The sequence below is a fragment of the Vulpes vulpes genome, chromosome 1 (assembly GCF_048418805.1).
Source record: "Vulpes vulpes isolate BD-2025 chromosome 1, VulVul3, whole genome shotgun sequence".
NCBI lineage: Eukaryota > Metazoa > Chordata > Mammalia > Carnivora > Canidae > Vulpes > Vulpes vulpes.
In genome coordinates this window covers 91,059,627-91,072,258 of record NC_132780.1, presented here as the reverse complement: position 1 = coordinate 91,072,258, position 12,632 = coordinate 91,059,627, and the positions used below count along the sequence as shown (strand labels likewise).

The following is a 12,632-nucleotide window of genomic DNA, read 5'->3' as shown; positions in this document are numbered from 1 at the left end:
TTCTCCCTAATATCTTTTATGCTACCAACATTAAATTTGTCATTGTTTTATGGAGCATTGCTACTATATGTTTTGTATATCTCTTCCTCTCTCCCTGTTTCTCTCTCTCACACACACACACATATACTCTCACACACACTCACACATGTTTCATCAGTCAACATTTATAGAGAAACTTCACTGTGCTCTGAACTAGAGGCCTCAAGATATGCATGCCTTATTCTCAATAAATACGTATTGACTGTAGATAATAAGCTTGGTCTTTGGTCCCTTAACATGTGAAATAGTTCGTGGGCTTAAGAAGTAAGTTGCGGATAAAGCCTGAGTTGGAAGGAGTTGGAAGGAATGTTCACTTCCCTTTGAGGGGGTTTGGTAGAGCATCTGAGCCTGTGCTTCTTCTCAGCTAGTAATGTTCACATGGAGAGATGCTCAGCAGCCTGTTCTGACCAGCCTGGTGCCCCTGGTGCCAAGGCAGACAGGCCAGCAAACATCAGTGATCCCAAAGAACAACTGTTTGTCACATTACAGCACTGCTACTGGTTGCAGTAATGGTGACCTTGAATCAAAAATGGTAAAATTACATTTGAGGCCTTCTATTTAAAATTAACATAATCTTGGGGCACCTGGGTGGCTCAGTTAGTTAAGCATCTATCTCTTGATTTCAGCTCAGGTCATGATCTCAGGGTGATGAGATTGAGCCCTACCTTGGGCTCTGTGCTGGGTATGGAGTCTACTTAAGATTCTCTCTCTCCCTCTCTCTCCCCCCTAAATAAAGAAATACATAAACAAATACATAAATAAATAAATAAAATTAAAACCATAAAAACAATTCAGCTGCAGAAATTTCAGAATTTAAATATGTAAGATCTAACTTTCAGATGACTTCATATTTATCAACAACATCCCCAATAATTCCAGATAAATGAGTTGTCATATTGGTAAAGATTGGCTCTCAAAGGTCCTGCCTCTCCAATGAGAATTAGGAAATATAAATCCTAGCAAAGTCTTTTGTAGAATTTGATGTTGCAAACTGCTCAAGTTTTAAAGGCCAGTAAAATGTCCCATCAGACCCAATTTGATGTGACATTCATTTTTACATATAGGAATCAATACATTAAAAAGAGACACTTTAAAATATTTTGGTTGTTTCCGAAAATAATATTAATTTAACTTAATTTTATTTTATTTTTTAAAGATTCTATTTGTTTATTCATGAGAGACACACAGGGAGAGGCAGAGACATAGGCAGAGGGAAAGACAGGCTTCCTGCAGGGAGCCCGATGCGTGCCTCGATCCCAGGACCCCAGGATCACAACCTGAGTCCAAGGCAGATGCTAGACCACTAAGCCACCCGGGCATCCCTCCGAATATAATTTTTACTAATTGTCCATAACTGAGTTAGTCATTTTCTTTTTCATTCTAGTGACCTCCCCAGTATTTTTACCAATTAGGAGTTGGTCTGTTTTTCCAAATTACGGACCTATTGCTCTGTGCTCCTGCAACTAATAAGTTCATTCTCCTCAGGTACCACTCAGTTAATGGATCCCGTTGCCCATTGCAGTGGGTGAACCAAAGCTGCTAGATGCTTGCCTGGGTCCCACTTCTGCACTGAGCCAGTGCTCTCCCTCCCTTCAAAAGCGTCACCTCAGGGAGGAAAGATTAATAAAAGAGAAACATCTGTACCCTGCAGGGGCAGGAGAGCAGGCTGATGGCCTTTGTTCACCCTAGACAAAGTTTAAAAGATAACAACAGGAGATGAGGAGAGAGAGTCTCCCTGAGTGATAACCCAGATATTTTACTCATTATTTACTTCGATGTCAAAAGCTTGAAACCTTATTTTGTCAAAAACTCCCATCGAGTTATCTCCCGGACTTGTTATAAGGGTCTGCTCTGCCAGCTGGGATCAGACTGGCTCAGCATTTCTCAGGGACCCCTGTCCTCAGACAACTAACATTCAATTGAAATGAGCCCCCTTAATTCCACATGCTTCAAGGGAGCCTTTCCTTTGAAAGCAATTAAAGGGTTTTATTTTGTTTTGTTTTGTTTTGTTTTTTGTTTTTTATGTTGGGGGAGTTTGAAAACATCCAAACAAAATGGGTTTTATAAAGATAGGAGTGGACTTGAGCTGTGACAGCTGCAGAAATTCCTTCCCTATCCTGCACAGAACAGAGTGGCATCTGTGTGAAATGGCCCCTCAGAGAGGAAAAAGCAAGATCCAGCCTCACACAGTGATGCATAGAGGGGCACAGGCGCTTGGCTTTGGGATCGCCGTTCCCTGAAATGAGTGTTGTTCTGTTACCATCTTGAGATTCATTGCAACCACATGTAAGGCTTATCACAAGCAATTTGATGTTTATAAGGTACCAAATTTCATAAAAGATAATACAGCAAGCATGAATCTCAGTTATGCAGGAAATATCTATTTCTTTAAATTAAAACAAACCTGACCCCAGACCCTCAGCCAGCCTGGCTGGCCAAATGTTTGACAGTAGCTCTTGGGTCCCCATTCCAGGGTAAAACCAGAAGCTGGAGCTTATGTGGGATCTGAAAGAGAGGCCTTTCACCTCTCACATGTCCATTTCACAGGCTCCCTGGAGTCCTGTGATTTTGCTACCCCTCTGCCAACCCGGCATCTGGACTCCTCTGGCAAGCCTGGGAGCCCCTGGACATCATTGTAGCTTCTCTGGGGTCCTACCAATGCCCGTGGAACTGCCAGGCATCAGACAGTTACAGACCTCCAACCCTGGCCTATTTTGGAGGGTCCCCCTTCTCTGTTTCACTGCTTCCCCGCTCCTCTCATTACCTTCTGGGAAGGGACCACAGTCTCTGGAAGGACCTCTGGGTTTGTGGATACAAAACCAGGAAGGCAAGCATGCTCTTGTCAGCTTTGGTTTCTTGCCCTATGATTTAAACATTCCAGAAGGTAGTCAAATTTAACTCAAAATCCCTGTGGAATACAAAAGGTAAAATACAAAAAAGAAATGCTCAAATAAATAAGTTAGTGTGTTAACCCACCTCTGTCAGTTAGGATTAGGTTTTTTTGCACCTAGTGGAAAACTCAAGTGTTTACGATTCAGTTTCTTTCCCCTAAATTACATCTGGGGTAGGCTGTCTGGTGCTCCGTGATGGCGTGATGGCTGTCCTGTCTTCCTGCCCTACCCATTGTTTTGTTTGTTTGTTTGTTTGTTTGTTTGTTTGTTTGTTTGTTTTTTCCCTACCCATTGTTAACATGTGATTTCATCCTAAGGTTTTCTCCTTTACCAAGATGACTGCTGCTGGTGGAGTTGGCGGTTGGTTCATTTGCTTTAATAAAGGGAGAGAGAGGAGTATTCTGGAAGCAAGGTTAGGGAATAAATAGTCTAACAAAATCTTCCTCTAATACCCTGGCATTTGTGGAATATGAAATTTGGAAAACATAATAATATAAAGAAAAAAACATACACCACCCAGAGATTGCCTCTGAAATATCTTGGTGTCTTAACTTGGAGCTATTTTTCAGCATTTATATGTATCAGCAAGGATGATAATAGCTAACATGAACATAGCATTTCCTGTGTGCCCTGCATTGATGAAGGGTTTTACCTATATTGATTCATTTAATACTCATAGAAATATTAGAAATAACCTCATTTTATAGGTGACAAAACTGAGGCATGGAGATGTCAAGTAAGTCAAATAAGGTGCACAGCTACAAAGTGATGGTGATGCCAGGGTACAAACCTACACAGCCTAGCTCCAGAGACCTGTTCCTAGTACCACACTGTGCCTCCTAGGGTGGGAGAGTGGGTGGATGGAAGAGTGATGAATGGATGGGTAAATCATAGAGACTGTTCAAGAACACAGACCCTCTGGAGTTGATTGGCTATGACTTAAAAAAAAAAAAATAGGGATCCCTGGGTGGCACAGCAGTTTGGTGCCTGCCTTTGGCCCAGGGCGCGATCCTGGAGACCTGGGATTGAATCCCACGTCGGGCTTTCGGTGCATGGAGCCTGCTTCTCCCTCTGCCTGTGTCTCTGCCTCTCTCTCTCTCTCTCTCTCTCTCTCTCTTCTCTTTCTGTGTGTGTGTGACTATCATAGATAAATAAAAAATTTTAAAAAATATAGTCTCAGTTTGTAGCCCAGTGAACGTGGGACAGTTTTCCAAGTCCTGATAGACATGCATGGAACCCTGTCATCTTATCAGCTCCTGAGAGAATCTCAGGAATTTATACTGAGGAAGCAGAAACTCAAGAAGAGATTTATATATCAAAATGTATATGATAGCAGTATTTCACAGCAGAAATATTAGAAATAACCTAAATGCCATCAAATAAGGGGAGAGTTAAATGAGTTATAATATATCCATTTATGACATTATGTAGCTATTTAAAATGATGTTTTCAAGTAATGTTTAATGATATGGCTAATGGTCATAATATAACTTTTAAAAGGATTCAAAACGAACATCAAATGTTAATACTTATCTCAGGATGGTATAATTACAGACTATTTTCATTTTCTTCTTTGTATTTTTTTCCAAACCTCTTAAAAAATGTTTTCTTATAACTTCTTTCATCAGAAGATAAAACAGAAATGTTATATAAAAATTAGAACCATAGACTTAATTAAAGAAATGTATTACCAAGAAAAATCATGTAATTTTTTTGTTCCAGGTATACAACAGTAGTTTCAGGTGTACAACAAAGTGATTTGACAAGTCTATACATTATACTATGCTCACCACAAGTGTAGTTACCATCTGTCACCATATAATGTTATTATAATACCATTGACTATATTCCCTTTGCTTTACCTTTTATTCTCCTGATTTATTCATTCTGTAACTAGAATCTGTGTCTCCCACTCCCCTTCACCCATTTTGCTTATCCTCCTACCCCTCCCCTCTGGCAACCATCAGTTTGTTCTCTGTATTTACAAGTCTGTTTCTGCTTTTTTTTAATTTGTTAATTTTGTGCTTTAGATTCCACACGTGAAATCATATGGCATTTGTCTTTCTCAGTCTAACTTATTTCACTTACCATACTCTCTAGATCCATCCATATTGTAGCAAATGGCAGGATCTCATTCTTCTTATGGCTTAGTAATATCCCAGGGTATGTGTGTGTGTATACAGCACATCTTTTTTATCCATTCATCTATGGATGAACACTTGGGTTGCTTCCATACTTGGCTGTTATAAATATTGCTACAGTAAACACAGGGGTGCATATTTTTCACCCCCTTAATTTTCTTTGAGAAAATAGTAGTGGGATTACTAGGTCATATGGTATTTCTATTTTTAATTTTTTGAGGGACCTCCATATTGTTTTCCACAGTGGCTGCAGCAATTTACATTGCCACCAATAGTGCAAGAGGGTTCCTTTTTCTCCACATCCTTACCGCTTGTTATTTCTGGTCTTTTTGATTCTAGCCATTCTGACAGATACAAGATATTTCATTGTGTTTTGGTTTGCATTTCTCTGATGATTAGTGATGTGGAGCATCTTTTCATGTGTTTGGCATCTGTATCTGTTATTTGGGAAAATGTCTATTCAGATTCTCTGCCCGTTTTTTAACCAGATTATTTGATTTTTTTGGTGTTGAGTTGCGTAAGTTCTTTATATATTTTGGATTTCAACCTGTTATTGGATGTATCATTTGCAAATATCTTTCCCCTATTCAGTAGGTTGCCTTTTTGTTTTGTTGATGGTTTCCTTTGCTGTGTAAAACCTTATTGTTTTGTTGTAGTCCCAATAGTTTATTTTTACTTTTGTTTCCCTTGCCTAAGAAGACATATCTAGAAAAATTTTGCTAAGGACAATGTCAAAGAAATTACTGCCTATTTTTCTTTTAGGATTTTTATGGTTTCATGTCTCACATTTAGATCTTTCATCCATGTAGAGTTAGTGTAAGGAAATTATCCAGTTTTATTCTGCAGGTAGCTGTCTAGTTTTCCCAGCACCATTTACTGAAGAGACTGTCTTTTCCTCATTGTATATTCTTGCCTTCTTTTTTGTAGGTTGACTATTATAAGCATGGGTTTATCTCTGGGATCTCTATTCTGTTCTCTTAATCTATATGTCTATTTATGTGCCGGGACCACATTATTTTGATTACCACAGCTTTGTAGCATATCTTAAAATCTGGGATTATGATACCTTTCTGAAGATTACTTTAACTGTTTGGGGTCTTTTGAGGTTCCATGCCAATCTTGGGATTACTCTGGTTCTGTGAAAAATGCTGTTGGTATTTTCATAGAGATTGCATTGAATCTGTAGATTGCTTTGGGTAGTATGGACATTTTATCAATATGAATGTTTCCAATCCATGAGCACAGGATATCTTTCCATTTGTTTGTGCCATCTTCAGTTTCTTTTATTAATGTTTTACAGTTTTCAGAGTATAGATCTTTCACCTCCTTGGTTAAGTTTATTGCATGGCATTTCATTCTTTTGGGGGAAATTATAAGAAGAATTTTTTTATTTCTCTTTCTGTGACTTTGTTATTAATATATAGAAATGCAACCAAAAATCATATAATATTATTACAAAGGTTTAGAAAGTTGATAATGTCCAATATTACTGAGTGGCTACAAAAATGTTCTTATGCACCATTGCTGGAAAGAAAAATTTCCAGCAAGGAATTATTTGGAAGATATTTGGGCCATATCTATCAAACTTAATATATGTCTTTAGTCTGCTTTAAGGAATTTATCCCACAGATAAACTTGTATACCTACTAAAAGTCATTTCATCATTTCAGTGTTTGTTTGTTTTTTCATAATTGAGACTACTTAAATGACTACCAAGAGAACATTAAATAAATCACACTCCAACCATGCCATGGTATAAGCATAATTATTTGGAAAGAATGAGACAAATACGTAAGTGCTAATGTCAAGAGATATGTAGGGGAACCTGGGTGGCTCAGTCAGTTAAGCTAAGCATCTGACTCTTGATTTCAGCTCAGGTCATGATCTTGGGGTCATGAGATCAAGCTCCCACTCACATACACATTCTCTCTCTCAAAATAAAAAGAGATAGCTAACATACATTGCTAAGAAAACACCAAGTCACAGTACAACATATGTAGTTTGATCTCATTTGCGACTATATTTCCACACAATACATACAAGGAAGTAAGTCTGCTGGGGTGGGGCAGGGACTATTATCCTTATTTCTTATATTTTTCAGTATTGTTAAAGATTTTACATAAGTATTTAATGTTTATTTAAAAAGACACATTAAATTATCCAAGGCATGAAAGAGATATTTCAAGGTCATTCATGCTAATCTTGTATCCAGTCTTTCACTGGTAGCCAATCAAGCAAGTGACCCATCCTTCTGTTCCTGACAGTTAAGAACATCTTAATTATAGAGAGAAAGAATGAACTTTAGTTACAGAACACTGGAAAAAACAAATAGCCAGAATGTGTTAAAGGTCATAGCTCCTATACTTTGTCACTTCAAATTTCTGACACTTCAATGAACCCAATCAGAGGATGAATTTAAAATAGACTATCTGTTCGAGAGGGACATGATAGAGTACAACCTTTCACATTAGAAACAAGTACAGCATGGCATAGTGCAAAAAGCCTGGAGTTTGGGCCCAAAAGACCTTTGCCAATTTCTAGCTATTTAACTTTAGGCAAATTAATATTTCCGAGGCACCTTCCTTACTGGTGAAATAAAGGCAATCAATATAGATTTTATATGTCAAATGAAATAACATATGAGAAGAGATTGGTTCTAAAAATTAGAAAACACTTAATAAATTATAGCTATTTTGTTATTCCCATTATTAACATCACCAGTGAACTATATCTGGCACAGCAAGGAAATGAGCATCTTCCTTAAGGTTGATAGATAATTCTTTTGTTTTATTCTCAAATTTGCCAGCTCCTGTAATATAAGAAATTATCTTCCTAGAAAGAGAGAGGCCAGTACCAACAGAGTGCTCCTAACAAGTCTGACAAATTATTTCAGAACTCCGCATATCCACTGGCACTTCCAGGACATTGTCACGCCTCCACTAGTGATTTGGGTCTCTGTGTCAGCAGATGCATCAGCTGCTGCCTTTCTTTTCAGCATCTGAGCATGTGCTTGGTTTTCCAAAACATATTCCAAGGTGAATAGTAGTTGGTTTTAAAATTTTTAAGAAGAAATTATTACTGATAACCAAAGATCAAAGCCATTACAAATACTGTTTTTTTTTGGTTCATAGTCTTAAATATCCCTTTCTTTTTTTTTAATTTTTATTTATTTTGATATATATATATAGAGAGAGAGAGAGGCAGAGACATAGGCAGAGGGAGAAGCAGGCTCCATGCACCGGGAGCCTGACGTGGGATTCGATCCGGGTCTCCAGGATCACGCCCTGGGCCAAAGGCAGGCGCCAAACCGCTGCGCCACCCAGGGATCCCTTAAATATCCCTTTCATCTATGATCCAGGATAGTTAAATACCCAATAATATTGAACTCTGCTTTCTCTTTGCCATGAGAGGAGACCCATCATGTGTCCTTTATCTCTTCCAGAGACTAGAACCAACCCTACCAGGACCTTAAGAGTGTGGAGTGTTCCTCTGGATCATCATGGCAGAAACATATTGCCCATGTCCTGACCAAAGATGTCATTTTTGGTTTTTTTTTAAAGATTTATGTATTTATTTGAAAGAGTAAGGGCACAAGCAGGAGGAACAGAGGGAGAGGGAGAGAGAGAATCCTCAAGCAGACTCCCTGATGAGCACAGAGCCTGAGATCATGACCTGAGCCAAAACCAAGAGTTGGCCTCTGAACTGACTGAGCACCCAGGTACCCCAGGGATATCATTTTTAAATCCCACTCTCAACCCCCCCTTTTATAAATGCACCTCAGCCTAGGATCACAAAGTGCCTTCAGTAAAAAAAATCTCTCCTAGCAGCTGCAGAGTTCTTAGAGGAAGGCAGAGGTCATGCCTAACATTGACTGAGTAAAGTGGTTTTATTGGAATGACATATATACTTACTCCCACCAAAGGATGTTTATACAGTTCTCAAACAAAGCAAAAATCTTGAAGATTTTTCAAATTCAAAAGCTTCTTTGGCCCACATCCTCTTGCTAGCACATTCATTAAGAAATCCACAGGGACGTAGGTAACCATTCCAGTTACAAATTTATATTTCCAATGTATTTGCCTGTTAGTTTTGAAAATTCTGCATTTCATATAAGACGTACATTTTTGGTCAAAGGATAATTTTAACCATATGAAGAGTATATGGATACAGGTCATTTGCATGCATATATTTCAGATGGTCTGTTTCAGCCACATTTCTAAATCTAGCATCAGAGTGTTTGCAGGACCAAGTAGAGCATTGAGGCTGACATAGGACCAGATGAAGAGAAGCTGACCTGTGAAATTTTTGTCACCCCACATTTCTCCGTGAAAAGTTTGAACAAGGCACCAATTCTCTCTGGCTGAAAGAGCCCATCTTTAAAGGTCATCTAGAAGATGTAGTTTGTTTGTTTGTTTGTTTGTTTGTTTGTTTTTATTTCAATTAATTTATATAAAGCACAAGGAGCCCTTCAAAAAATGAAAACCTTATTAAGGTGTTGAGAAAAAAATGAGGGAAGAACGAATAGCTATTCCTTTATGTGTGTATGTATGTATACACCTTAATAAGGTTTTCATTTTTTGAAGGGCTCCTTGTGCTTTATATAAATTTATATATATATATTTTTTGAAAATCTGTTTCCTCATTTAAGAAATTTATTAAAATTTATTGAGATAAAGTTCACATAACATATAATTTGCCTATTTAGAGTATACAATTCAATGATTTTGATATATTACATTATCATTTGTTTTAATTGGGATAAAAACACACATAAAACTTAAAATTTGCCATTTTTACCACTTTTATGTGTACAATTCAATGGAACTCACTACATCCACCATGTTGTACAAACATCACTACTTACAGAACTTTTTTTTTTTTTTTAATCATCCCAAAGAGAAAGTCTTCTCCCCAGCCCCTGGAAAATTCTAATCTACTTTCTGTGTCTATAAATATCTTTTCTTGCCTGTACCTCACATAGGTGGATCATATGATATTTGTCATTTTGTGCCAGGCTTATTTTACTCAGCATGTTTGCAAGGCTCATCCATGGTGTATTATGTATAAGAACTCCATGGTATGTACCATATTTTGTTTATCCATTCATCTGTTGATGGACATTTCGGTTGTCTCCATATTTTGGCAATTGTGAATAATACAGCAGTAAAATTGGCATACCAAGATCATTCTGGGGAGTGGGAAGAACAAATGCGAAGGTCTTGAGGCAGGCCCAGTCTTAGTGTGGTCTAAGGAGCAGCAGAGGTCCAGGTGGCTGTGGGGAGTGAGGAAAGAAGAGGGGAAGTCAAGGTTTTATTATATTGTGATGGGAAGTTGTCAGAGACTTTGATCAGGAGATGGACACAGTTGATTATTTTGCCTACGTATAGGTGAAGAAGCTGAGACTTAGGGGATCTGAGCAATTTTTACCAAAGTAGCTTATGAGTAACTCATCAAGATCTGCCCAAATGGATTCACTCTGGAGTGCATGCGCCTCCCCATCCAGCTGGGGTGTGTTTCTGACCCTCCCAATACTCCTTGCTGGCTGTAGTTGCTTTCCAGGAGTGTCCTATAAGATGTATGCTCCTATCCCTAGGATTGGGTCAGGGACACTCCATAAGCCAGTCTTGCCAGGCACCTTGTTTGCAACTCCAGAGGTTTCTTAACTTTCTCCTGTAGGCATGATGCACTCTCCCGGATTTGATGGGAGTGGCAGCCTCAGCTTGCAGATGCTGATGAACGCAGACAGCCTGTACACAGCAGCGCACTGTGCTCTGCTGCTCAACCTGAAGCTCTCCCACGGCGACTACTACCGGAAGCGCCCCACCTTGGCACCCGGCATGATGGTGAGTGTGTGATCTCTGTTCAGACCCTCCAAGGACAAGTGGCTGGCAAGCCGAGCATCAATCACCTGGGAGGGATAGTGTGGAATGGCCAATGCCTGTGGGGCTGCAGAGGGTGGAAGGGGATGCAGTACAATTTGCATAATACTGTGGGCCACATGGCTATCCACCTTGCTCCAGAGAGCCAATGACCCCAAGTGCCTGGGAGTGGCTGCCTGCTAATGGCTGTGATTTCACTCAGTGGCATTGTTAAACACAAATATGTGTAAGCCATATTCAAAACAAGTGATCAGAATATTCAAACATTAGAAGGTATGCAGGGAATGGTCCCCTTTACCTAAAATCAAGGCATGCTGTTACAAAAATTCTTCATTGTCTTCCAGAATGTACTCAGATCTACTTGTGACCCACTACTAAGCTTACTAGTTGTCAGTAATAAAGCACCTCCTGTAAGCTGTGGAATGAGAATGATGGTGATTATGTTGTGGTTGGCTCCCTTGCTAGACTGAACCCCTCCATGGTCTGCCCTAATATCAGTTCATGAGCCTCACTCCATGGAACTGCCTGAAGGGCATTAGCCATCATTTGTTTGCTTGATAAATTATAAATTCCCAAGGATAACTGGTGGCTTCATGAGCATAATTCAAGTAGCTCTTGAGCCACACAGGTTTTTTCAGAGAACACATTCCATCTCCGCTGCAATTAGGGCAGTGAGAGGGAGTTGCTCTATTCATATTTCTGTGCTGTTTCTAATCCCCCCCACACATCAAAGACTGAAGCTATGAGACGCAGCGTTCCTAATCCCTTCTACAAGGTGTCTTAAAAATGTATCATAATTAAAAGGAACTTCATGAAGTTTAGGACTTCTTCCCCATCTTGATTACCCCTTCTCTTAAACACCCTCCCCCTCACCCAAATCAACAAGGTTTTATTTTTCCTTAGAACCCTTGATTCAGATAGGGGACCTGTAAAGGGACAAGGCAGCAGAGGAACCTGTCCATTTGCAGGGGATCCTCTCTGGTCACCTTCTCCTGTGATCCTCTCTGTAGAAGGAGTTCATGAAGCAGGTGCAGACCAGCGGGGTGCTGATGGTCTTCTCCCAGGCCTGGATTGAGGAGCTCTACCATCAGGTGCTTGAGAGAAATGTGCTGGGAGAGGCTGGCTACTGGGGCAGCCCAGAGGATAACAGCCTGCCCCTCATCACCATGCTGACAGGTCAGTGGCTCCTCACACAGCTCTGGGGTACTTGGTGGGGAGGGAGGGCTGACATCCCAGAGTCCCTTTTGGAGAAGCCAGCCCTGAAATGACACCCACAAAGCCTCCCTGGGAGCCGGTAATAGTGCCAGGGAAGTGTCATGAATTCACCTAATAGGAATGTTCTGTTTTTCATGTGGGACCCTAGAGGGCTCACTATGCCCCATTAGATAAGGACTTTTTATAGCACCCATGTCTGTCAAGGTGAAACTACAAGCCTCTCCTAAGGATATGAAGTACTTTCTGGGCATAAAGCCCAGAATTATTCCTGGAAGCTCTCACATGCTAATAGATAATCCTATATCATTCAGTGCTCCTGAATTTGCCAGAAATGTAAAATGCTTCATTTTAAACTTGGCTTCCTTCCCATTTCCTATTCACATCAGAGGTCCTCTCTTCTCTTCCTGGCTATATAAGAATTAAAAAATAATGCCAAATTGTTGCCCAGCATCTTTGTCTTCAGTGTC

The 12,632-nt window shown here is 39.6% G+C and overlaps 1 protein-coding gene across 4 annotated transcripts in view; it reads left to right on the top strand.

Annotated features, from left to right (window-relative positions):
• ARFGEF3 (ARFGEF family member 3) overlaps window positions 1-12,632 on the top strand; it is a 177,647-nt gene that overhangs the window by 112,110 nt on the left and 52,905 nt on the right. For all 4 annotated transcript variants that reach the window (XM_072719995.1, XM_072719990.1, XM_072719980.1 and 1 more), the window contains 2 exons: window positions 10,748-10,914; window positions 11,961-12,126. In XM_072719995.1, coding sequence (XP_072576096.1) covers window positions 10,748-10,914; window positions 11,961-12,126 — 333 coding nt within the window. The remainder of the gene's footprint in view (window positions 1-10,747; window positions 10,915-11,960; window positions 12,127-12,632) is intronic.